We start from the raw sequence: 27,590 nt of genomic DNA, 5'->3' as shown, positions 1-27,590 counted from the left end.
CCTATCGTATTGGAGACACCTGGAGCAAGACGGACGCCAGAGGTCACATGTTGCAGTGTCTGTGTACGGGGAATGGGCGTGGCGAATGGAAGTGTGAGAGACACGCCTCCCTCCACACTACCGGACTGGGTGAGACTTCTAGTGTGTGTGGAAGTGTTAAATAGATAATGTGTGAGAGACGCCTCCCTCCACACTACCGGACTGGGTGAGACTTCTAGTGTGTGTGGAAGTGTTAAATATGTAATGTGTGAGACATAGATGGCTGTTATTCCTCATCTTTCCCCAGATAGCTTGTGGTTGAACTGCATTGTAATTACAAGCCTCTACCAACATTTTAAAAGCGACAGATTCTCTTTTGGGATTTTTCCGGGGGATTTTTCCGGACACAGGATATCAATTGAACATTATAGGGTGGTGCTTAATCGGTTTCTGGGTAAACTGTCCCGTAAACTAGTCAAAGCAAATTAGTTAATCTACACTGTATTTAAACTTTTATGTTGACTGGAAACATGGTTCCTGTGTGTTGTGTGCTGTTTTAAATGATCCCCCATTTTCTTTAGCAGGATCTCTTTTTGTACTTTTGTAGTGTGCACTACAAATGAGTCAACCCAAATCTAGTGCTATACATTTTTACAAACAATGTCACTGACTGAAAGTGTTCCCCCCTCCCCCCTGTCCCCCTTCCCCCGTCCATTTCCAGGCACGGGGTCCCGTGTGATCACTAACATCCAGCCGGCTGTGTATCAGCCCCAGCCCCTTCCCCAGCCCGGCCTGGAGCCTCACCCCGGTCTAGCCCAGGAAGGGGCCTGCCAGATGGACGCGGGGGTGGCCTACGCCCTGGGGATGAGATGGATCAAGACCCAGGGAAGCAAACAGATGCTGTGTACCTGCCTGGGCAACGGGGTCAGCTGTGAGGAGTGGGGTACGTGTTCGTAGTCTTATTCATGTGAATTCATACCTGCATCTAATGGTTTCATTTTGGTCCATGCACCACAAGTTCTGAACAGTGGTTTTAATAACCTCTGAAAGGGAATTATTCATGCCAGGCCATTATTATGATTATTTTTAAAGCTACTGAGTAAGATTTCCATTTTTTATTTATTCACATGGTAAATAAATTAGAAAGTTGATCTTGAAACTGTCAATGTCTCTGAGGTACTAAATACATGTATATATAGTTTGTTGGTTCAAGTTGATTTGAAACAATGAATACATTGGAAATATTACTGATCAAAGCTCTAACAATAAAAACAGGCAGCTTGTGTCAGTCAGCAATCTTTCTGACATTGTTCTGGTTCTTTTCTGACATTGTTCTGGTTCTTTTCTGACATTGTTCTGGTTCTTTCTGACATTGTTCTGGTTCTTTTCTGACATTGTTCTGGTTCTTTTCTGACATTGTTCTGGGTTCTTTTCTGACATTGTTCTGGGTTCTTTTCTGACATTGTTCTGGTTCTTTTCTGACATTGTTCTGGTTCTTTCTGACATTGTTCTGGTTCTTTTCTGACATTGTTCTGGTTCTTTTCTGACATTGTTCTGGTTCTTTTCTGACATTGTTCTGGTTCTTTTCTGACATTGTTCTGGTTCTTTTCTGACATTGTTCTGGTTCTTTTCTGACATTGTTCTGGTTCTTTTCTGACATTGTTCTGGGTTCTTTCTGACATTGTTCTGGGTTCTTTTCTGACATTGTTCTGGTTCTTTCTGACATTGTTCTGGGTTCTTTCTGACATTGTTCTGGTTCTTTTCTGACATTGTTCTGGTTCTTTTCTGACATTGTTCTGGTTCTTTTCTGACATTGTTCTGGTTCTTTTCTGACATTGTTCTGGTTCTTTTCTGACATTGTTCTGGTTCTTTCTGACATTGTTCTGGTTCTTTTCTGACATTGTTCTGGTTCTTTTCTGACATTGTTCTGGTTCTTTCTGACATTGTTCTGGTTCTTTTCTGACATTGTTCTGGTTCTTTTCTGACATTGTTCTGGTTCTTTTCTGACATTGTTCTGGTTCTTTTCTGACATTGTTCTGGTTCTTTTCTGACATTGTTCTGGTTCTTTTCTGACATTGTTCTGGTTCTTTCTGACATTGTTCTGGTTCTTTTCTGACATTGTTCTGGTTCTTTCTGACATTGTTCTGGTTCTTTTCTGACATTGTTCTGGTTCTTTTCTGACATTGTTCTGGTTCTTTTCTGACATTGTTCTGGTTCTTTTCTGACATTGTTCTGGTTCTTTTCTGACATTGTTCTGGTTCTTTTCTGACATTGTTCTGGTTCTTTTCTGACATTGTTCTGGTTCTTTCTGACATTGTTCTGGTTCTTTTCTGACATTGTTCTGGTTCTTTTCTGACATTGTTCTGGTTCTTTTCTGACATTGTTCTGGGTTCTTTCTGACATTGTTCTGGTTCTTTTCTGACATTGTTCTGGTTCTTTTCTGACATTGTTCTGGTTCTTTCTGACATTGTTCTGGTTCTTTCTGACATTGTTCTGGTTCTTTTCTGACATTGTTCTGGTTCTTTCTGACATTGTTCTGGTTCTTTTCTGACATTGTTCTGATTCTTTCTGACATTGTTCTGGTTCTTTTCTGACATTGTTCTGGTTCTTTCTGACATTGTTCTGGTTCTTTCTGACATTGTTCTGGTTCTTTCTGACATTGTTCTGGTTCTTTTCTGACATTGTTCTGGTTCTTTTCTGACATTGTTTTGGTTCTTTTCTGACATTGTTCTGGTTCTTTTCTGACATTGTTCTGGTTCTTTCTGACATTGTTCTGGTTCTTTTCTGACATTGTTCTGGGTTCTTTTCTGACATTGTTCTGGTTCTTTTCTGACATTGTTCTGGGTTCTTTTCTGACATTGTTCTGGGTTCTTTTCTGACATTGTTCTGGGTTCTTTTCTGACATTGTTCTGGTTCTTTCTGACATTGTTCTGGTTCTTTTCTGACATTGTTCTGGGTTCTTTTCTGACATTGTTCCGGGTTCTTTTCTGACATTGTTCTGGTTCTTTCTGACATTGTTCTGGTTCTTTTCTGACATTGTTCTGATTCTATGTGTTTGTGTTTACAGAGGGCCCAGCCCCAGTGTACGGTGGGAACTCCAATGGTCAGCCCTGTGTGTTCCCCTTCACCTACATGGGGAAGACACACCACTCCTGTACCTCAGAGGGACGCCCCGACGGGCAGCTGTGGTGCTGTATTTCTTCTGACTGCGAGACAGAACAGAAATTCTCCTTCTGTACCAAGAAGAATGGTGAGATTTTGTCAAATATTTGATTTACAGCTTTATATATATATATATATATATAATAGAGAGAGACTCTCTTTTCTGAACCTAAAAAAAAATAGTGAACAGAGTGGCAACACGAGTAGAGCAAGCGTTTCGGCTGATAAGCCTATGATCTGTGGGAGCTCAACACAAACACATGTTGACTGGTGATCTCAACCCTGAGCGTTTTCCAGCAGAGTCACTAGAATTCTAGCCAGCCAACATCATTTAACATCTGGCTTTTATTAGAATGGGACTTACTATCCAGGTTTCTTTGGGTAGTTTAACTTACTCATTGTCTGTATCCCCAATGGCACCCTATTCCCTTCATAGTGCACAACTTTTGACCAGGGGCCCATAGTGCACAACTTTTGACCAGGGGCCCATAGTGCACAACTTTTGACCAGGGGCCCATAGTGCACAACTTTTGACCAGGGGCCCATAGTGCACAACTTTTGACCAGGGGCCATAGTGCACAACTTTTGACCAGGGGCCCATAGTGCACAACCTTTGACCAGGGGCCCATAGTGCACAACTTTTGACCAGGGGCCCATAGTGCACAACTTTTGACCAGGGGCCATAGTGCACAACTTTTGACCAGGGGCCCATAGTGCACAACTTTTGACCATGGGCCCATAGTGCACAACTTTTGACCAGGGGCCCATAGTGCACAACTTTTGACCAGGGTCCTATCTAGGTAACATGATGTCATCTGGGACACGCCCTCATCGTGTCTGTTGTGTTTGCAGTGATGGTGACAACCAGAGGAGGAAACTCTAACGGTGCTCTGTGTCAGTTCCCCTTCCTCTACAATGGGAGAAACTACACCGACTGTACCGCGGACGGGCGCAGGGACGGCATGAAGTGGTGTGGAACCACCACCAACTATGACGGTGAACAGAGGTTTGGCTTCTGCCCCATGGCTGGTGAGTGCTGTGGTCTCGTTTCTCAGTTCTTTTTGCAAGACGACGTACAACGCGACGATCGTTATTGAAGCAGCCAGTGGTCGTCCCATCGCCTGTAGTCCCTGCAGTGTGACGATCCAGTCGGATGTAGCCGGTCTCTGCTGTTTGTCTAGACTTTAAAAAGGACAGATTTTGAGCTGTTAGTGGAAAGTGGCAACAACTCATCTCCTATATACTGCTGAAGTCAGACGTTTCCATACACCTCAGTCAAATACATTTGAACACAGTTTTTCACCATTCCTGACATTTAATCCTAGTAATAATTCCCTGTCTTAGGTCAGTTAGGATCACCACTTTATTTTAAGAATGTGAAATGTCAGAATAATAGGAGAGAATGATTTATTTCAGATTTGATTTCTTTCATCACATTCCCAGTGGGTCAGAAGTTTACATACACTCAATTAGTATTTGGTAGCATTGCTTTTAAAATGTTTAACTCGGGTCAAACGTTTCGTGTAGCCTTCCACAAACTTCCCACAATAAGTTGGGTGAATTTTGGCCCATTCCTCCTGACAGAGCTGATGTAACTGAGTCAGGTTTGTAGGCCTCCTTGCTTGCACACGCTTTTTCAGTTATGCCCACACATTTTCTATAGGATTGAGGTCAGGGCTTTGTGATGGCCTCTCCAATACCTTGACTTTGTTGTCCTTAAGCCATTTTGCCACAACTTTGGAAGAATGCTTGGGGTCATTGTCCGTTTGGAAGACATATTTGCGACCAAGCTTTAACTTCCTGACTGATGTCTTGAGATGTTGCTTCAATATATCCACATAATTTTCCTACCTCATGATGCCATCTATTTTGTGAAGTGCACCAGACCCTCCTGCAGCAAAGCACCCCCACAACATGATGCTGCCACCCCCGTGCTTCACGGTTGGGATGGTGTTCTTCAGCTTGCAAGCCTCCCTCTTTTTCCTCCAAACATAACAATGGTCATTATGGCCATTATACCTGTTTCCTCCAGCATCTTCACAAGGTCCTTTGCTGTTGTTCTGGGATTGATTTGCACTTTTCACACCAAAGTACGTTCATCTATAGGAGACAGAACGCCTCTCCTTCCTGAGCGGTATGACGGCTGCGTGGTCCCATGGTGTTTATACTTGCGTACTATTGTTTGTACAGATGAACGTGGTACCTTCAGGCGTTTGGAAATTGCTCCCAAGGATGAACCAGATTTGTGAAGGTCTACCATTTTTTTTCTGAGGTATTGCCTGATTGTTTTTGATTTTCCCATGATGTCAAGCAAAGAGGCACTGAGTTTGAAGGTAGGCCTTGAAATACATCCACAGGTACACCTCCAATTGACTCAAATGATGTCAATTAGCCTATCAGAAGCTTCTAAAGCCATGACATCCTTTTCTGGAATATTCCAAGCTGTTTAAAGGCACAGTCAACTTAGTGTATGTAAACTTCTGACCCTACGGAATTGTGACACAGTGAATTATAAGTGAAATAATCTGTCTGTAAACAATTGCTGGAAAAATGACTTGTGTCATGTACAAAGTAGATGTCCTAACCGACTTGCAGAAACTATAGTTTGTTAACAAGAATTTTGTGGAGTGGTTGAAAAATGAGTTTTAATGACTCCAACCTAAGTGTAAGTAAACTTTCAACTTCAACTGTAAATACTGTATTCTATTCTACTGTATTTTAGTCTGTGCCGCTCTGACATCGCTCGTCCATATATTTATATATTCTTCAGTCCTTTACTTAGATTTGTGTGTATTAGGTATTTGTTGCGAAGTTGTTAGATATTACTTGTTAGATATTGCTACAATGTCGGGATCTAGAAGCACAAGCATTTCACTACACCCGCAATAACATCTGCTAAACACGTGTACGTGACCAATACAGTTTGAATTTAATCGTTTTTTGCCTAGTGGTTAAGAGCATTGGACCAGTAACCTAAAGGTCGTTGGTTCAAAATTCCAGAGACGACTAGGTGAAAAAGTCTGTCGACGTGCCCTCGAGCAAGGCACTTAACAGACACGCCGGTTAAATTAAGGCGGAGTGGAGGGAACCATGTGTTGTGTATTTTTTAAATTTACAGTAGATGCTCGCCTTTTAAATCAAATCAGTGTTTTTAAAATGCCATCTGTTGTCTTAGAACACAAAAGGGTTCTGCCTTTTAAACAAACACATTTTGAAAATGGTAATGATATGTCTGAGGCCATTGGAGCAGTGTGGGAGGTTCACTCTACTTCTCTGCTCTCCCTCTTTTAACATGGCCTCAATCTCTGCCTTCTATTTGTTCCTTTGGGGATTTTTTACACAATCAGTCAATCTCTCTTTGGCTGAATGGGTCAGTGGTAAATTCACACGCCTGTTGAAAGTACTGACCAGTTATTGAGTTTAAGTGCAGTCATTAGGCGACTGGGTAAATTACCATGAGAAAGGGTACTGTTTGGCCTGTAAAGAGTTAATGGTGATTCTTATCACTGTTTTTAGCCTCACAGCTGGGCTGAAGGGGCCCCATGCAGACCTAGCGGAGACCCAGAGCCTGGGCTCCCACGCCAGAGCCAGAATTCCAGGCCTAGAGCCCAGACCACCAGAACCAGAGTAATGAAACCTGACCCAGAGCCTAGACCCAGAGAGAGGGAGAGACTCCCAGAGCCTAGACCCAGAGAGAGGGGAGAGACTCCCAGAGCCTAGACCCAGAGAGAGGGAGAGACTCCCAGAGCCTAGTCCCAAAGAGAGGGAGGGACTCCCAGAGCCTAGACCCAGAGAGAGGGAGGGACTCCCAGAGCCTAGACCCAGAGAGAGGGAGAGACTCCCAGAGCCTAGACCCAGAGGGAGGGAGAGACTCCCAGAGCCTAGACCCAGAGGGAGGGAGAGACTCCCAGAGCCTAGACCCAGAGGGAGGGAGAGACTCCCAGAGCCTAGACCCAGAGGGAGGGAGAGACTCCCAGAGCCTAGACCCAGAGGGAGGGAGAGACTCCCAGAGCCTAGACCCAGAGGGAGGGAGAGACTCCCAGAGCCTAGACCGGGAGAGACTCCCAGAGCCTAGACCGGGAGAGACTCCCAGAGCCTAGACCGGGAGAGACTCCCAGAGCCTAGACCGGGAGAGACTCCCAGAGCCTAGACCGGGAGAGACTCCCAGAGCCTAGACCCGGAGAGACTCCCAGAGCCTAGACCCAGAGAGACTCCCAGAGCCTAGACCCAGAGAGAGGGAGAGACTCCCAGAGCCCAGAGGCGGGCCAGAGAGAGGGAGAGACTCCCAGAGGCTGGCCAGAGGCCACCGTGTTTCTTCCTGAAAGAGACTACAGAGAGAGACTCTCTTCACTGCCTGTCTGGTCTCCAGGGCAGACAGCTGCAGTCAGCCTCGTCAACACCACAGTCTACACTGCACCCCTTTCTCTGTCGCCAACTCTCCACACAGACAGACCTCCTATCTGTATCTCGTTCAATTAGGAAGACCGGCCCCCACAGAGAACTTATATGTGTAGATAACCCTTCAGAGGATTATTATGTTAAGAACATCTGTTTGTCGTTCAACTTTTAAAAGTTTAATTTGACCTACTGCTCCAGGAGTTCTATATGTTCTGAGATCTAACATTCTAGAAGTTTTAAACATTCTATCTTCTGAATTCTAACTTCTAAGTTACTCTGTCCTCTTAGCTCACGAGGAGGTGTGTACGACCAGCGAGGGTGTGATGTACCGTGTGGGAGACCAGTGGGATAAACGCCACGACGTCCTGGGACACATGATGCGCTGTACCTGCGTTGGGAACGGTCGTGGAGAGTGGAGCTGTATCGCTTACTCCCAGCTCAAAGGTAATAAAAATGGGATTTTAAATACATTTTTACAGCTCCTTTCTAATACACATGAAAGTAGGTGAGAGGTCATACATACCACATAGAACGTGTGATGTACAGCCGGGCCTCATTCTCTTCCTTCCCTTTGACCCTAACACTTTGATGTTCTCAGATCTGTAAAGGTGGAACCAATATGGGGGAGGAAGCGGTAGGGAGAGAATTTGGAGCAGCTGTTTTTGACGTTGTGTAATTCTTCCTGTCACAGATCAGTGTATTGTGGACGGGTTGACCCATGAGGTGAATCAGACCTTCACTAAACTTCATGAAGAGGGCTACATGATGAACTGTACCTGTTTCGGACAGGGCCGTGGGCGCTGGAAGTGTGACGCCATTGGTGAGTTTATAGTTCGTACAAACCTAGCATTTTTTTTTGTGGGGAAAGCTATTCATTTGTGGCAGTATCAATCCTTACTGTGCTATTCTAGCCTGGTTCCCATATCTGTTTGTGTTTTGTCTTGACAACTCCTATTCTAGCCTGGTTCCCATATCTGTTTGTGCTGTCTTGACAATTCCTATTCTAGCCTGGTTCCCATATCTGTTTGTGTTTTGTCTTGACAACTCCTATTCTAGCTTGGTTCCCATATCTGTTTGTGTTTTGTCTTGACAACTCCTATTCTAGCCTGGTTCCCATATCTGTTTGTGTTTTGTCTTGACAACTCCTATTCTAGCCTGGTTCCCATATCTGTTTGTGTTTTGTCTTGACAACTCCTATTCTAGCCTGGTTCCCATATCTGTTTGTGTTTTGTCTTGACAACTCCTATTCTAGCCTGGTTCCCATATCTGTTTGTGTTTTGTCTTGACAACTCCTATTCTAGCCTGGTTCCCATATCTGTTTGTGTTTTGTCTTGACAACTCCTATTCTAGCCTGGTTCCCATATCTGTTTGTGTTTTGTCTTACTAACTCCTCTAGGTCGTTGTCACGCCAACACACCATAAACAGAACACCCCGGTGGAGAGTAGTTCACTACATAGGCTGTCATGTTGTTCACAGCCTAAATCTCACCGTTTTAATATCTGTTCTCAGACCAGTGCCAGGAGCCAGAGACCAGGGTGTTCTATCAGATCGGCCAATCATGGGACAAGCTGATCCACAGCGTCATGTACAAGTGTTATTGCTATGGCAACGGTATCGGCGAGCTCAGCTGCGAGCCCCAACAGTCTTTCCCAGGTAAGAAGTCAACCTCGCTAAGCCCCGATCTATAGTGGTCACAATACCACGCTATACTATTGGAAAATGTTCTGTGTGTGGGTACGTTCAACCATCTTTCCCTGGTAATAACTAATATCACTAGCTAGGCGTGGTCACTACTGCTGAGCGATTTTAAGCGAAATGTAGTTTATTCAACTTTTTTATTTAATTTTTTTAATTAACCTTTTAACTAACCAATGCGCGGTTTTCTCTAGAGAGAAATCAAATCACTCACGAGATAAATTAAATCAAGAACGGAGACGGATAGCATGCACACGGACTATGAGAGAGAGGAATGTACACCACACAGCGATGAGGGACAGAGACAGTTGGTGAGGTAGCTCTACCCCATTGACAGTAGTAGTAGTTGGTCATAAGCAGTCCTGAAAGTATGCCTTATGTACTTTTGAAGAACTAGTAGCCTAGTAGCCTAGCTAACGGTAGCCTAGCTAACGGTAGCCTAGCTAACGGTAGCCTAGCTAACGGTGGCCTAGCTAACGGTGGCCTAGCTAACGGTCCTAGCTAACGGTGGCCTAGCTAACGGTGGCCTAGCTAACGGTGGCCTAGCTAACGGTGGCCTAGCTAACGGTGGCCTAGCTAACGGTGGCCTAGCTAACGGTGGCCTAGCTAACGGTAGCCTAGCTAACAGTAGCCTAGCTAACAGTAGCCTAGCTACATAGGATGACTCAAAGACAGTACAGAAAAAAAAAGCCCATAAATTGTAAACATTCAATTTCCAAAATATTGAAAACATTCCATGGTCTCCGTCTGGTCCACATTGGGTAGACATCCATAGAAAGAGAGGAAATTACAATAAAATATTTCAGTTGTGTAAATTCCTTCCTTTTTATTTGCTGACTATCATTTTTAATTCAGTCATTTCATCTCATCTCAGACAGCAGCAGTCAGCCAGACCATCTAAACGCGGTCTCTGTGCTCCCCATGCTGTACTGTCTTTGAGTCATCCTATGTAGCCAGGCTACTGTTAGCTAGGCTACCGTTAGCTAGGCTACCGTTAGCTAGGCTACCGTTAGCTAGCTGCTTAAATATGCTGCACCACATATAAATCAGAGTCGAATGGAAATTAAATAATGCATTTAATGTGCTTGTTTTTTTTTTTTTTTTTTTTTTTTTTTCATAACCGAAACGACCTCAAAATATAGCATGACTGGCTCAGCACTGTGTCGTCGGTAGGATGGTCACAAGACTACTACTGTATGTTGTTGGTGTGGTTTGTTTTCTGTTGAAATATGTTGTTACAACTATATAACTTCCCTGTGGTGGGCTGGAGGAGGAGGCCCTGACTCCACTAGAAATGTCAAATCAAATTGGGTTGGATGCAATACTCTGTGTGGCCCTTCATGGTAAGGTCTTGGTGATTAATCTTCCTGGAACGTCTGTTCTTCAGGGTTTCCACTACGTACTGATCTAGGATCAGTTTTCCCTCCTTCAATCCCATCCTTAACCATTAGTGGGGGGAAATGCAAAAAAAATGACCCAAGATCATCATCTAGGGGCAACTTCACCCTACAACCAATATCTGTTTCTTCCCTCCACTGTTACCCTTCGTGCCCATGTGACAGGAAAAACCTCGCTGCATTTCTGATCTGTGCTTTCTCTCCACAGCGCGCTGTCACGCTTGTAATTTAGCAGAAAATAAACAATCTAATTCAATTATCCTGCTTCAGTCATTAAACCCTGTTTGTTTGGGACTTTGTTCACAACTTTGAAGTGGAGGGCAGAGCGAGGGGGATGCTGGCACTCGTTGGTATAGCCGCCATCTCCTCCTTTTTTTCTCAGGCCTTTGTTGTTAGTTGGTGTTGAGGTGTGGGTGGAGGTGGTGGATATGCCAACTTGTGCAAGCCTCCCCCTCTTCTCTCTGCCCTCCACTTCAAAGTCAAGTTGTGAACAAAGTGGGGGGGCAGGCAGGTTTAAGACTCTGAAGCAGGATAGTTTAATCAAATTAATAGTTTAATTTGTTTGTTTTTCTGCAACAACAAAAAAGTGTGACGGGGCATTGTGGAGAGAAAGCACAGATCAGAGATACAACGAGTTTTCCTCTCTCCACCTCGCTCCTCTTCTTCTCCTCCCTCCTCTCCTCTCCCCTCCTCCCTCCTCTCCTCCCTCCTCCACCACCACCTCTCTCTACCTCGCTCCTCTTCTTCTCCTCCCTCCTCCACCACCACCTCTCTCTACCTCGCTCCTCTTCTTCTCCCTCCTCTCCTCTCCTCTCCCCTCCTCCCTCCTCTCCTCCCTCCTCCACCACCACCTCTCTCCACCTCGCTCCTCTTCTTCTCCCTCCTCTCCTCTCCTCTCCCCTCCTCCCTCCTCTCCTCCCTCCTCCACCACCACCTCTCTCTACCTCGCTCCTCTTCTTCTCCTCCCTCCTCCACCACCACCTCTCTCTACCTCGCTCCTCTTCTCCTCCTCGCTCCTCTTCTCCTCCCTCACTCCTCTCTCCACCTCCCTCCCTCCTCTCTTCTCTTCTCCTCCCTCCCTCCTCTCTCCACCTCCCTCCCTCCTCTCTTCTCTTCTCCTCTCCTCCCTCCTCCACCACCACCACCTCTCTCCACCTCCCTCCTCTTCTCCTCCTCTCCTCCCTCCTCCACCACCACCTCTCTTCTCCTCCCTCCCTCCTCTCTTCTCCTCCCTCCCTCCTCTCTTCTCCTCCCTCCCTCCTCTCTTCTTCTCCCTCCCTCCTTACCTCTCCTCCCTTATCCACCACCACCTCTCTCCACCTCTCTCCTCTTCTCCTCCCTCCTCTCTTCTCCTCCCTCCTCCACCACCACCTCTCTCCACCTCGCTCCTCTTCTTCTCCTCCCTCCTCCACCACCTCTCTCCACCTCGCTCCTCTTCTCTCCCCCCTTCCTACTCTCTTCTCCTCTCCTCCCTCCACCACCACCACCACCTCTTCTCCACCTCCCTCCTCTCTTCTCCTCCCTCCTCCACCTCCCTCCTCTCTTCTCTTCTCCTCTCTCCACCTCCTCCCTCCTCCACCACCTCTCTCCACCTCCCTCCTCTTCTCCACCACCTCTCTTTTCTTCTCTCTCCACCTCCCTCCCTCCCTCCTCCACCACATCTCTCCCCCTCCCTCCCTCCCTCCCTCCCTCTCCTCCCTCCTTCACCACACTCTCTCCCCCTCCCTCCCTCCTCTCCTCCCTCCCTCCCTCCTCTCCTCCCTCCTCCACCACCACCTCTCTCCACCTCCCTCCTCTTCTTCTCCTCCCTCCCTCCTCTCCTCCCTCCTCCACCACCACCTCTCTCCACCTCCCTCCTCTTCTTCTCCTCCCTCCTCTCTTCTCCTTTCCTCCCTCCTCCTCCACCACCACCTCTCCTCTCACCTCCCTCCTCTCTTCTCCTTTCCTCTCACCTCCCTCCCTCCTCTCTTCTCCTTTCCTCTCACCTCCCTCGCTCCTCTCCTCTCCTCTCAGGTCTTTTGTTGTTAGTTGGTGTGTAGAGCTGGCTCCTCCAGTGGTGCTGACTGATGTTTAGTCCTCTCTAGTGTTTGATTTAGTGTTTAATATTTGTCTCATGTCCGTGGAAAACCATTAACACTCTGTCTCTGTTGCCACCTCTTCTTTGTTTTATGACTCAGCCCTTTACTGGTAACAAGCTCAATGTTGAGAGATGTTTACAGAAGCCGTCTGTTTTTCTAGCAGTCGTTTGAACCCCTGTCTCCTCTCATTTCTCTGGCACATTTTACTGTAGAGGTGCTCAGGACAGGGTTTCTACCATCATGAAAATCCTTGGAATTGTAATGGAATTTTAAAGGAATTTTAAAGGCCTGGAAAAGTGTAGGAAAAGTAATGAGAATTGATTTATGTAATTTTATTTAGGCACAGTTTAAAAATATATATATATTTTATCAATCAAATAAAATGGAAATATCAGCCAGGATCAGAATGAAAAGTGAGTCTGTGTTTGTGCGCTTCACCTGCGTGGTGTGAGTGTTCAAGTAGAGCGAGACTGTCGGACATTACAGCAGCAGGTTGGCCTAGCCTATAAAATATGATAGAAATCAGATTAACTAGGTAGCCAATTGAAAACATATCTTGTACCCCTCTAGTTAACCAACTTGCGAATAAGGCCATAGAATGGGGCTCCAATCTGTGGGGCTCCAATCTGTGGGGCTCCAATCTGTGGGGCTCCAATCTGTGGGGCTCCAATCTATGGGGCTACAATCTGTGGGGCTCCAATCTGTGGGGCTCCAATCTGTGGGGCTCCAATCTGTGGGGCTCCAATCTGTGGGGCTGCAATCTGTGGGGCTCCAATCTGTGGGGCTGCAATCTGTGGGGCTCCAATCTGTGGGGCTCCAATCTATGGGACTCCAATCTATGGGACTCCAATCTATGGGGCTCCAATCTATGGGACTCCAATCTATGGGACTCCAATCTATGGGACTCCAATCTATGGGACTCCAATCTATGGGACTCCAATCTATGGGGCTCCAATCTATGGGGCTCCAATGTCTGGGGCTCCAATCTGTGGGACATTGCAACCAAATAGATGCTAATCAGCCTGCAACGTAAACATTTCTAAGATAACTATGACTAAACTAAAAAAGGTAAATTTTCCTAAAAATGTGTGGGCTTGCATCAGCTGAATAAAACGTATTTGTAGCCTACCATAGCTGTTTGATATTTTGATTTTTATTATATATGAGTGAACAAATGATTTCAAATAGCATAAAACGTATTTGGTTGTAGTGTTGCAACCTCAAGGGTGGGCGACCACCCTCCAGGAGAGGGTACCGGGTGGGCGACCACCCTCCAGGAGAGGGTACCGGGTGGGCGACCACCCTCTAGGAGAGGGTACCGGGTGGGCGACCACCCTCCAGGAGAGGGTACCGGGTGGGCGACCACCCTCCAGGAGAGGGTACCGGGTGGGCGACCACCCTCTAGGAGAGGGTACCGGGTGGGCGACCACCCTCCAGGAGAGGGTACCGGGTGGGCGACCACCCTCTAGGAGAGGGTACCGGGTGGGCGACCACCCTCCAGGAGAGGGTACCGGGTGGGCGACCACCCTCCAGGAGAGGGTACCGGGTGGGCGACCACCCTCCAGGAGAGGGTACCGGGTGGTCGACCACCCTCAAGGAGAGGGCACCGGGTGGGCGACCACCCCCCAGGAGAGGGTACCGGGTGGGCGACCACCCTCCAGGAGAGGGTACCGGGTGGGCGACCACCCTCCAGGAGAGGGTACCGGGTGGGCGACCACCCTCCAGGAGAGGGTACTGGCTGTGCAGGCTTTTATTCCAGTCCCCCTCTAACAAACCACATTCACAAATGAGCTGCTCAACCAGACCTTTATAAACTGGCCCTGATGTGTTGGAGCAGGGCTTGATCAAAATAACTGCACACTCAGCAGCTCTCCAGGCGGAGGGTTGACCACATGTTTTATACAAATACCTAAAAGGTATTTCGCTTTGTGGGTTGAATTGAATTTATTTTTGGGCAACAGACATCTACAACAAAATGCACAATGTGGACCCAGAGAGATACCACTTCAAACTATTCATTGTAAACACTTGTTTTCCAATGTGATCCTTGATGGTAAAACCAAGAACAAAGACAGAAAAAACAAAGACAGAATTACAAAACAACCATAAATACATTCATTTTATATTGACATCCTAACAAAGTGGCACTGTTCACGGCTCTTCTCCCTAACCTTAAAAACAATCAACCGTATTAATTTCACGTCATACCGATCCTTCAAAGCCAATACACCTGACCAGCAGTAGGGGGTCGCAAAGAGGAAATCACTCTACTTAAGTGCATTGCTCAACGAGTAACGACAGGAAATGATCCGTGAATCAGAGCCTTCCGGGTATCGATTCCGCATTACGCTTACTTAAAAAAAAAAACGCACATAGAGACGCCGCCAATAGTTGGTCATAGGAGATTTGGTGAAAAGTCATGAAATTCCATCCGTCAAAATGTGTATGAACCCTGTCAGAGCTCCTGTTAATAACCTCTACAGGATCGGTGTCCCTTTTTAACCTGGACAGTTGAGCTAACGTGAAACGCTAAAGTGATTAGCATGACAGTTGTAAGTAACAGCAAACTTTCCAGAACATGTCTGACATGGGCAGAAAGATGAACAATAATTTAAGCTAACTGCACTGTCCAATTTACAGTAGCTATTACAATGAAAGAATACCATGCTATTGTTTTTGAACATACGGGAAGAGCAGTTTATCCTTCGCATCCGACTCATTAAGGAAAAAAAATCCTCGTCCAGTTCGAGGTGAGTAATCGCTGTTCTGATGTCCTAAAAGCTATTTTCAGTCATAGGAAACGATGGCGGAAACATTATGTGCATATTGTTTTTGAGTTTTGCACTTGAAAATGTATCAATAAACCATTTTAGGCACATTTGGATAGACTTGAGACAACATTTGGAACAGCAATGCAATGGTTCATTGGATCAGTCTAAAACGGTGCACATACACTGCTAAATTGCACCTAGACTCCTAAGTCATATAATGGCCTTACATTTTTTTGGGCTCCATCATCTTTGAAATGCATATTTTACCAGATCTAATGTGTTATATTCTCCTACATTAATTTCACATTTCCACAAACTTCAGTGTTTCTTTTCAAATGGTATCAATAATATACATATCCTTGCTTCAGGTCCTGAGCTACAGGCAGTTAGATTTGAGTATGAGTCATTTTAGGCAAAAGGGAAAAAAAAAAGTATGATCAATCTCATTGACAGCTGTTTACAGTTTTTTTTTATCAGTCATATGACCTGACAATGGTATTACTTATAATCCTGTGTGACATGTTAAGATCCTATTTGCACTAAAAGGAATCTTCGAATACTTTCTTTATCTCACTCTCAACATTGCTCCCAGCACCCTCTAACCACGATCCCCATGGCTGTTATCATTTGAAGCGACACACAGAAAGTATATCCGCTCTAGACTAGGTTGGAAAAAAGTAAAGCCCCAGCGTTTTTGTTTAAAGTGAAGCGCACCCCAGCCCAGTGTAATAACTTCCCTTAATGACATACAGCTGTGAGATGACTGGGTGCAGCCCTGGGTTCAAATACTATTCCAAAAACCTATCAAATACTTTTAGTGTTTACTCTGCTTGGCGTGCCTGATGGGTGTGGTTTTGCAGTTTTAGTGACTATTCTATTGGTTCCGTAGTGCCAATCGAACACAGATAAAGTATATGAAACCGATTTTTAAATATTCTTTAAACCCAGGTCTGGGAAGGAGGGTTAGAGAGCCTGGTGGCGGTTGGCTGCTGAGACCTAGTGCAGACTAAGTGGGAGTTAAACACTGTAGAAAACCTTCCCAGTCAGTTGGGCCTTTTAGGAACTGTAATTAGGAGAAATTGAGACCAGATTGTGCCCACGGTCATGTAGGCTATCCTATCCTAGCGTGGTTAACCAATCCACTTGCTGAGCGTCTTTTGATTTGATACAAGATGTTCTATGTAAAACTTCAAGAGCTTTAAGCTTTAAGATTCTCTACAACAAAAAAAACTACAGTTTCAACTTCCAATTGTCAGGATTATGTCTGTAGTCATAGAATGCCATGGAACTCTTGTTTCTATATCCTGAAGGGATTGGATTATCCATTTTATAACGTGGTTATCTAGATGTTCATATCGTCCTTCTCTCATCCCGGGATTTACCGGCTTCAGTTTCGATGAGGGAGGGTTTTTATATTTTACTCATGGTCTTATCACATTTAAAGAATATTGGATGACTGTCATTCATTATTCCATTCATCCAGATCAATGTAATATGGATAGGGTTTAGGCTACTACATGATACTTTAATGTTCCCTACACCCATCATGAGGTTGCTACAACCCTAGCCTATGAATGAAAGTTTGCAACGTAGGTGCACATAGGTTGAGAGAGAGATTTTGAGGTGATACCAGTGGAGTCTGGTGGGAGGAGCTATAGGAGGACGGGCTCATTGTAATGGGTGCAATGGGATAAATGGTACTGTATCGATGGTAATCTCTCTGTTCCAATCATTCCATAGCTCCTCCAGCCAGCCTCCACCGAGTGACACATGTGTGACACATGGACAGACAGTGACACATTCAATACCGCCTTGCACACTCTTGCCTGCATCAAGCTGATATAGGGTGTAATCATTAGTCCAACATTTGCAAACATAAGTTTCTATTGGACAAATTTAGGTTTGTATATCCCAGTTTTTGTTCTGTTTGCTTCCGTTTTTAAGAAACGTTTTTAAACAGAATCGGTGGAATGAATACACCCCTGATCACGCGTTAACACAGTTCACTTTCATAGCAGCCAAGGTTGTATTCTTTCTCGCATCTTTGCGCTCTCCTCCTCACTTTTTCCCTTCACTTGTGGACTTTCATGCACAATACATCAGCTGTATGTGACCAGGCGAGAATTTTTTTTTCTTTTTTTTTTCCCAAGCCACATCGTCACCAAATTAGCTAATGTAACGACATAGTCAACATAGCTACTAGAACTAACACGTTAGTAAACCCGCTACAATCATGCAGTTATGTTATTAAGCAGTTTAGCACTTCCACTGGTGCGCCCCCAGTGGCAATACATTTGTAAAACCAAAAGCTTACCTTGACTTGGAAGAGTTCAAGTGTTGTGTTGGATAGCCAGCTAGCTAGCTAACATAGCATCCCTCTGTTTTGAGTATGCTAAATGATCTGGCTGCATTTGCTAAGTAAGTGAAAGTGAACAAAAAAATGTAACTTTGCTTCTCCTTCATTTTGGAAGAAAATGATTTGTTCAAAACTGTTCAACTATTTTCTTTCTCTCTCTGAGTCTACTACTCACCACAGGTTATGCAGTGCTAGCTAGCTGTAGCTTATGCTTTCAGTACTAGATTCATTCTCTGATCCTTTGATTGGGTGGACAACATGTTAGTTCATGCCTTAAGAGCTCTAATAGGTTGGAGGAAGTCCTCTGGAAGTTGTCATAATTACTGTGTAAGTCTATGGAAGGGGGTGAGAACCATGAGCCTCCTAGGTTTTGTGTGGAAGTCAATGTACCCAGAGGAGGACGGAAGCTAGCTGTCCTCCGGCTACACTATGGTGCTACCGTACAGAGTGCTGTTGAGGCCAAAAAAAAGTCCCTTGTCCCATTGGTCGTCTATTACCAGAATGCTAATAAAATGTGCACAGGTAATATCGCATTTCCATTGAGACTGCTAGCTAAATATGCTAACGAGCGCAAACGAAAGGAAATGAATTGCAAAGACCGCATGAATTGCAAACCAGCTCATAAACGTATATATTTTATAGGTAGGAGCTACCGAATGTCATTTTTGTTGCGTTTGGACATTTACAAACGTATGTGAATGAGAGACATTGTGCCAATGAACAACATTTTGCTGCTTGCTTGTCTGAAGGAAGAAATGACTGGCTATGGATCAGCATGTGTATAGGCTGTGAATGTGTGGAGTCAGGAGTTACTAAGGCAACGGGCCTGAGAACAGAGGGGAAAAATGGAAAGAAATCAAGATAGTCGCTGTGCAGATATCTCAAACATAGCAGAAAACCATTACTATATGATGTCATGTCACCTTACTAATTCAGCCACTTACTTAGATAAACTTGGTAGTGAACTTAGTAGTCGTGTTAACACAGTATTCTGTTTTTTTCACGCAGGGAAATAAATAAATAAATAAATAAAAAATAAATACAACGCGTATAAATGAGCTGCATTTTGTAAACACAGATTTAGAATGCAAGATTAACTTTAAACAAAACATTAGTAAATGTAGCGGGCTACATTCTTTTCTATGATAAACATTAGAAAAATTAGGGCCGTGAATCGTTTTTTTTTTTGCAACAAAAAAAATATCTTGCTTTTTTTTCATTGTAAACAGAAAATACATTAGTGCAAAACATTCGTCAGAAAAAAAACTTAATTTTCATCAGATGACAACAGAAAGAAGTCCATGGTAGCTACAAGTATTGAAAAACTTAAAATAAATTGTTTTGACAGTATTAAAAAAAACATCCCGTGGCTATTTCCAAATACTATACAGTATACCGCCCAAGCCTAATCTATAATATTATGTATAAACATATGCCATTTTAGCAGACTCTTTTTATCCAAGGTGACTTACAGTCCTGTACATTGCAAGTAGTAATTTAGGGAAACATGCTATCGCTCTAAAGGTGTAGTTTATATTTCTGTTGCAGTGTAGCTATGTTTACATCAACAGGTCTAGTGAAGGAGCTGAGGGTAGTTCTCTCTCGCTCGCTCTTGCTCTCTTGCTCTGCTCTGCACGCCGAAACCCTAGCTAACAAGAATCTCACAGGGATATGCTACTTCTCCCCCATTTGTTGCAGCAGTACCTGGGCTTCTTATGTACTACACTGTACAACCTACCATTTCAGAGCTGGGTTTTAACTGTGAGCTTTCTGAAATTGTAATATTTTTTTCGTTGTTGTTTAGATTTCAAATGAGTTGTGTTTTTTACAGATTGTTTAACCACCAAGCAATGGAATTAAAGTGATCTAGATTTCACATTATGCAGTTCAAATACTGTCAATTGTTATCAGATGATCAGACCTATAATACAGTCTGTCTGATCCTCCATCAGATGGTGAGTTGGTGAAAGTGTTTCAATGCTGTAGTAGTGTAATTTACCTTCCTCTGTATGACGTGTTTCAACATGCTTTCTCCCTCTTTCTCCCTCTCTTCCAGGTGGTAACCGTCCAGTCCAGGTGATCATCTCAGAGTCTGGTAACCAGCCCAACTCCCACCCCATCCAGTGGAACGCCCCGTCCTCCGCACACATCACACAGTACATACTCAAGTGGAGAGTGGTGAGTAGGCCCGTGATTCTCCAGAGTAGGCCCGTGATTCTCCAGAGTAGGCCCGTGATTCTCCAGAGTAGGCCCGTGATTCTCCAGAGTAGGCCCGTGATTCTCCAGAGTAGGCCCGTGATTCTCCAGAGTAGGCCCGTGATTCTCCAGAGTAGGCCCGTGATTCTCCAGAGTAGGCCCGTGATTCTCCAGAGTAGGCCCGTGATTCTCCAGAGTAGGCCCGTGATTCTCCAGAGTAGGCCCGTGATTCTCCAGAGTAGGCCCGTGATTCTCCAGAGTAGGCCCGTGATTCTCCAGAGTAGGCCCGTGATTCTCCAGAGTAGGCCCGTGATTCTCTAGAGTAGGCCCGTGATTCTCCAGAGTAGGCCCGTGATTCTCCAGAGGTTAACATTCACCAGATGGTGAGGGGGGGGGGAGTACCCAATTTGTCAAACTTGAGTAAAAGTAAAGATTATTTTTTAGGTTAAAATTAAAATTACTCAAGTGAAAGTCACCTTGTGACCTTAACTTGACTAAAAGTCTAAAAGTATTTGGTTTTTAATCTACTGAAGTATCAAAAGTATAAATAATTTAAAATTCCTTATTCTGCCACATTTTGTAGTTTTAATATTTTTTTTTACAGATAGCCAGGGACACACTCCAACACTCAGACATAATTTACAAACGATGCATGTGTTTAGTGAGTCCTCCAGATCAGAGGCAGTAGGGATGACCAGGGATGTTCTCTGTTTAGTGAGTCCACCAGATCAGAGGCAGTAGGGATGACCAGGGATGTTCTCTGTTTAGTGAGTCCACCAGATCAGAGGCAGTAGGGATGACCAGGGAAGTTCTCTGTTTAGTGAGTCCTCCAGATCAGAGGCAGTAGGGATGACCAGGGATGTTCTCTGTTTAGTGAGTCCTCCAGATCAGAGGCTGTGGGGATGACCAGGGATGTTCTCTGTTTAGTGAGTCCTCCAGATCAGAGGCAGTAGGGATGACCAGGGACGTTCTCTGTTTAGTGAGTCCTCCAGATCAGAGGCTAGAAGGGATGACCAGGGATGTTCTCTGTTTAGTGAGTCCTCCAGATCAGAGGCAGTAGGGATGACCAGGGATGTTCTCTGTTTAGTGAGTCCTCCAGATCAGAGGCAGTAGGGATGACCAGGGACGTTCTCTGTTTAGTGAGTCCTCCAGATCAGAGGCTAGAAGGGATGACCAGGGATGTTCTCTGTTTAGTGAGTCCTCCAGATCAGAGGCTGTGGGGATGACCAGGGATGTTCTCTGTTTAGTGAGTCCACCAGATCAGAGGCAGTAGGGATGACCAGGGATGTTCTCTGTTTAGTGAGTCCTCCAGATCAGAGGCAGTAGGGATGACCAGGGATGTTCTCTGTTTAGTGAGTCCACCAGATCAGAGGCAGTAGGGATGACCAGGGAAGTTCTCTGTTTAGTGAGTCCTCCAGATCAGAGGCTGTAGGGATGACCAGGGACGTTCTCTGTTTAGTGAGTCCTCTAGATCAGAGGCTGTAGGGTTGACCAGGGATGTTCTCTGTTTAGTGAGTCCTCCAGATCAGAGGCAGTAGGGATGACCAGGGATGTTCTCTGTTTAGTGAGTCCTCCAGATCAGAGGCAGTAGGGATGACCAGGGATGTTCTCTGTTTAGTGAGTCCTCCAGATCAGAGGCAGTAGGGATGACCAGGGATGTTCTCTGTTTAGTGAGTCCACCAGATCAGAGGCAGTAGGGATAACCAGGGATGTTCTCTGTTTAGTGAGTCCTCCAGATCAGAGGCAGTAGGGATGACCAGGGATGTTCTCTGTTTAGTGAGTCCACCAGATCAGAGGCAGTAGGGATGACCAGGGATGTTCTCTGTTTAGTGAGTCCACCAGATCAGAGACAGTAGGGACGACCTGGGATGTTCTCTGTTTAGTGAGTCCTCCAGATCAGAGGCTAGAAGGGATGACCAGGGATGTTCTCTGTTTAGTGAGTCCTCCAGATCAGAGGCTGTGGGGATGACCAGGGATGTTCTCTGTTTAGTGAGTCCTCCAGATCAGAGGCTGTGGGGACGACCTGGGATGTTCTCTGTTTAGTGAGTCCTCCAGATCAGAGGCTAGAAGGGATGACCAGGGATGTTCTCTGTTTAGTGAGTCCTCCAGATCAGAGGCTGTGGGGATGACCAGGGATGTTCTCTGTTTAGTGAGTCCTCCAGATCAGAGGCTGTGGGGATGACCAGGGATGTTCTCTGTTTAGTGAGTCCTCCAGATCAGAGGCAGTAGGGATGACCAGGGATGTTCTCTGTTTAGTGAGTCCTCCAGATCAGAGGCAGTAGGGATGACCAGGGATGTTCTCTGTTTAGTGGGTCCTCTAGATCAGAGGCAGTAGGGATGACCAGGGACGTTCTCTGTTTAGTGAGTCCTCCAGATCAGAGGCAGTAGGGATGACCAGGGACGTTCTCTGTTTAGTGAGTCCTCCAGATCAGAGGCAGTAGGGATGACCAGGGATGTTCTCTGTTTAGTGGGTCCTCTAGATCAGAGGCAGTAGGGATGACTAGGGACGTTCTCTGTTTAGTGAGTCCTCCAGATCAGAGGCAGTAGGGACGACCAGGGATGTTGTCTTGATAAGTGCGTGAATTAGACCGTTTTCCTGTCCTGCTAAAGCATTCAAAATGTAACGAGTCATTTTTGGGTGTCAGGGGAAAATATATTGATTTTTAAAAAGCACATTTTCTTTAGGAATTAAGTTAAAGTTATCAGCAACTATAAACCGTAAAGTACAGATACCCCCCCCCCCCCCCCCCAAAAAAACCTACTTAGGTACTTTACACCACTGCCTAAACTGGCCTTAAAGCAGCTACCTTTTTGTTGTTGTTGATATCAATAATATAATGTCAAATATTATCTGTCTCCTCTCTTGTTTGGGGTAGAAAAACACCCGTAACCCTTGGCGGGAGGTGAATATCCCAGGCCATCTCAACTCCTACACCATCGCTGGCCTGAAGCCAGGCATCACCTACGAGGGTCAGCTGATCAGTGTGCTACGCTTCGGACGCCGCGAGGTCACACGCTTCGACTTCACCACCACATACGGTTCCTGTGAGTAGGATCACAGTATGGCTACATGCCTTGTATTCTGTCTCCTTGTGTTATTGATATTTTGGCCCAGGAAACGGATTCAAACTAACAAGGATAAGCTACCTGTCCACGATGATTGATGTTTTTTTAAAGATGATTTCTACTTGAGGGATGGCGTTGAGCAACAGCCATCTTGAGATCTGTGAACATCTTGAAAATTGCATTTTTTTTAAGTCTGTCCACAGGCCATTCCTCTCTTTATATCTGACCGTCTGATCTTTCTTTTCAGTGGCGACCTCCGAGGGAGAGACCACCCAGCCTCCTCCGGTGGTGGACATCAGTGAGTCTGTTACAGAGATCACCTCCAGCAGCTTCGTCATCTCCTGGATGTCTGCCTCTGACACCGTGTCTGGCTTCAGGATCGAGTACGAGCTCAGTGAGGAGGGACAAGAGAGAGGACAGCCCATGATTCTCGGTACGGAACAACCCACTGGGCACACATTGGTTGAATCAACGTTGTGTCAACGTCATTTCAGTTAAATTAGGTTTAACCCATCTGGAATAGACGTTGAATTGACGTCTGTGCCCGGTGGCAATAGACTTTTTAAGACAATGTCTAATAATTTGTTTAGTGTGTACACTATACGATAATACCTGAAGTATTACTATTCCTTAATACTGACCGTGACCTTTGACCTCCTCTTACTACTTTGTCAGGTTTGCACGGGTTTATGCTGCGTTATCTGTAGTAACGTTCGATAGACACAATGACTGGACTGTGAAACTGCACCACTCAAGTATATTGTCCTAACCAATGAGATATATATGCCTGAGATGACTGATAGGGGGCGCTGTGTTGAAGTCACGACACCTCCATCTTGGCGCTCCCCCCCCTTCGACCCACTATTGTCAATAATATTTTGAAAGCTATAAAAATGCATTTATGAATGTCCATGTTTATTATATTAGACACCACCTAAAAATATATTATTATATCATCAATCCAGGGTTTGTCAACATCATTGGTCCTAACATGCTTGTCTGTCTCCAGACCTCCCCCGCACCGCTACCTCTGTGAACATCAATGAGCTGCTTCCTGGAAGGAAATACACTGTGAATGTGTACGAGGTTACACCTACTGGAGAGCCCAACCTCATCCTCACCACCTCTCAGACCACTGGTGGGTACAGAGACGGACACGCACGGACGGACAGACAGACAGACAGACAGACAGACAGACAGACAGACAGACAGACAGACAGACAGACAGACAGACAGACAGACAGACAGACAGACAGACAGACAGACTCAGAAGCACACGGACAGACAGACGCACGGACAGACAGACTTTCTACAGTATGTATATATCTCTCCTCTGCTCCTCTTCTAGCTCCTGACGCTCCCTCTGACCACGAGGTGGATGAGGTTGGAGAGACCTCTATCATAGTCAGCTGGGAGAAACCCCTGGCTCCTATCACAGGTCAGTACACACATAGAGGCTGAGTTTACACAGGCAGACCAATTCTGATCTTTGCCCAATTATTGGTAAAATATCTGCTCTAACTGGTTTGAAAAAAGACAAATAAAAAATCTAATTTGGGCTGCGTGTGTAAACGCAGATCCTTATAAGGAGAGATCCTTAATAGGAGAGATCCTTAATAGGAGAGATCCTTAATAGGAGAGATCCTTATAAGGAGAGATCCTTATAAGGAGAGATCCTTAATAGGAGAGATCCTTATAAGGAGAGATCCTTATAAGGAGACTACTGAGTGAATGGGGACTTTCCTCATCTCATGTGTATAGAAACATACAAATTATAAATGATTCAACTGAGCGATATTACAAAAGCTCAACAAGTTAGCCCCCCCATCCAAAAATACTAAGACCGGTGGCAATCTCTTACCAGATTGATGTGTAAACAAACAAAATTACAATACCTGTATTGAATTGAGAGGCGCAAGGAAAGGTAATGTCTGTGCACCATTACCATAGGTAATGATAGTGCACCATTACCATAGGTAATGACTGTTCACCATTACCATAAGTAATGTCTGTGCACCATTACCATAAGTAATGTCTGTGCACCATTACCATAAGTAATGTCTGTGCACCATTACCATAGGTAATGTCTGTGCACCATTACCATAGGTAATGTCTGTGCACCATTACCATAGGTAATGACTGTTCACCATTACCATAAGTAATGTCTCTGCACCATTACCATAGGTAATGTCTGTGCACCATTACCATAGGTAATGATACACTATCTCCTCTCCTACAGGTTACCGTGTGATCTACACCCCGTCTGTGGAGGGAAGCAACAACGGAGCTGCAACAGAGCTCACCCTGCCGGACACCGCGACCTCTGTGACTTTGAGTGACCTTCGACCAGGCCTGCTCTACAACATTAGTATCTACGCAGTCGAGGACAGTCTGGAGAGTGAGCCTGTCTTCGTACAGGTCAAAACAGCCGGAGAACCCTTACCAGGTAAGGGTAGCCTAGTGGTTAGAGCATTGGACTAGTAACCGTAAGGTTGCAAGTTCAAATCCCCTAAGCTGACAAGGTACAAATCTGTCGTTCTGCACCTGAACAGGCAGTTGTTCCTAGGCCGTCATTGAAAATAAGAATTTGTTCTTAACTGACTTGCCTAGTTAAATAAAGGTAAAAAATAAAAACATGTAGTGTGTGTGAATTGACTTGAGGCTAGGTCCTGACAGTCTCATTACCTACCTATACTTTTATTTTATTTAACCTTTTTTATTTAACTAGGCAAGTTTAGTTAAAATAAGAAATTCTTATTTACAGCGATGGCCCCTACCAGAACGCAAAAGGGCTCCTACGGGGGACGAGGATTAAAAATATTGGACACAAAACACACATCACGACAAGAGAGACCCCACAACACTACATAAAGAGAGACTACACTACATAAAGAGAGACACCACAACACTACATAAAGAGAGACACCACTACACTACATAAAGAGAGACACTACAACACTACATAAAGAGAGACAACACAACACTACATAAAGAGACACCCCACCACACTACATAAAGAGAGACCCCACAACACTACATAAAGAGAGACACTACAACACTACATAAAGAGAGACAACACAACACTACATAAAGAGAGACAACACAACACTACATAAAGAGAGACAACACAACACTACATAAAGAGAGACAACACAACACTACATAAAGAGAGACACCACAACACTACATAAAGAGAGACACCACAACACTACATAAAGAGAGACACCACAACACTACATAAAGAGAGACACCACAACACTACATAAAGAGAGGCCCCACAACACTACATAAAGAGAGACACCACAACACTACATAAAGAGAGACACCACAACACTACATAAAGAGAGACACCACAACACTACATAAAGAGAGACACCACAACACTACATAAAGAGAGACACCACAACACTACATAAAGAGAGACACCACTACATAAAGAGAGACACCACAACACTACATAAAGAGAGACACCACAACACTACATAAAGAGAGACACCACAACACTACATAAAGAGAGACACCACAACACTACATAAAGAGAGACACCACAACACTACATAAAGAGAGACACCACAACACTACATAAAGAGAGACACCACAACACTACATAAAGAGAGACACCACAACACTACATAAAGAGAGACACCACAACACTACATAAAGAGAGACCTAATACAACACTACATAAAGAGAGACACCACAACACTACATAAAGAGAGACACCACAACACTACATAAAGAGAGACACCACAACACTACATAAAGAGACCACAACACTACATAAAGAGAGACAACACAACACTACATAAAGAGAGACACCACAACACTACATAAAGAGAGACAACACTACATAAAGAGAGACACCACAACACTACATAAAGAGAGACACCACAACACTACATAAAGAGACAACGCTACATAAAGAGAGACAACACTACATAAAGAGAGACAACGCTACATAAAGAGAGACACTACAACACTACATAAAGAGAGACACTACAACACTACATAAAGAGAGACACCACAACACTACATAAAGAGAGACAACACAACACTACATAAAGAGAGACAACACAACACTACATAAAGAGAGACACCACAACACTACATAAAGAGAGACACCAATACATAAAGAGAGACACCACAACACTACATAAAGAGAGACACCACTACATAAAGAGAGACACCACTACATAAAGAGACACCACAACACTACATAGAGAGACACCACAACACTACATAAAGAGAGACAACACTACACTACATAAAGAGAGACACTACAACACTACATAGAGACCCCACAACACTACATAAAGAGAGACACTACAACACTACATAAAGAGAGACACCACAACACTACATAAAGAGAGACAACACAACACTACATAAAGAGAGACACCACAACACTACATAAAGAGAGACAACAATACATAAAGAGAGACACCACTACATAAAGAGAGACACCACAACACTACATAAAGAGAGACACCA

At 44.7% G+C, this 27,590-nt stretch overlaps 1 protein-coding gene and 1 long non-coding RNA gene across 3 annotated transcripts in view; one reads left to right on the top strand and one right to left on the bottom strand.

The window, feature by feature from the left end:
• Nucleotides 1-27,590, bottom strand: part of LOC149972915 (uncharacterized) — a 1,172,247-nt gene that overhangs the window by 867,601 nt on the left and 277,056 nt on the right. The gene's annotated exons all lie outside the window — the stretch shown is intronic.
• fn1a (fibronectin 1a) overlaps nucleotides 1-27,590 on the top strand; it is a 74,203-nt gene that overhangs the window by 6,467 nt on the left and 40,146 nt on the right. For both annotated transcript variants that reach the window (XM_090216334.1, XM_090216333.1), the window contains exons 6-18: nucleotides 1-129; nucleotides 701-922; nucleotides 3,047-3,229; nucleotides 3,994-4,170; nucleotides 7,828-7,983; nucleotides 8,231-8,359; nucleotides 9,050-9,193; nucleotides 19,894-20,015; nucleotides 22,910-23,078; nucleotides 23,347-23,532; nucleotides 24,109-24,237; nucleotides 24,448-24,537; nucleotides 25,339-25,545. The exon at nucleotides 1-129 is cut by the window's left edge and continues 30 nt beyond it. In XM_090216334.1, the coding sequence (XP_090072460.1) occupies nucleotides 1-129; nucleotides 701-922; nucleotides 3,047-3,229; nucleotides 3,994-4,170; nucleotides 7,828-7,983; nucleotides 8,231-8,359; nucleotides 9,050-9,193; nucleotides 19,894-20,015; nucleotides 22,910-23,078; nucleotides 23,347-23,532; nucleotides 24,109-24,237; nucleotides 24,448-24,537; nucleotides 25,339-25,545 (2,043 nt within the window). The remainder of the gene's footprint in view (nucleotides 130-700; nucleotides 923-3,046; nucleotides 3,230-3,993; nucleotides 4,171-7,827; nucleotides 7,984-8,230; nucleotides 8,360-9,049; nucleotides 9,194-19,893; nucleotides 20,016-22,909; nucleotides 23,079-23,346; nucleotides 23,533-24,108; nucleotides 24,238-24,447; nucleotides 24,538-25,338; nucleotides 25,546-27,590) is intronic.

Source organism: Oncorhynchus mykiss, chromosome 22, assembly GCF_057628025.1.
Source record: "Oncorhynchus mykiss isolate SJ-2025 chromosome 22, ASM5762802v1, whole genome shotgun sequence".
In the NCBI taxonomy this organism is placed as follows: Eukaryota; Metazoa; Chordata; class Actinopteri; order Salmoniformes; family Salmonidae; genus Oncorhynchus; species Oncorhynchus mykiss.
Note: the sequence above shows the minus strand (reverse complement) of the source record. Positions and strands in the feature narration are given on the sequence as shown.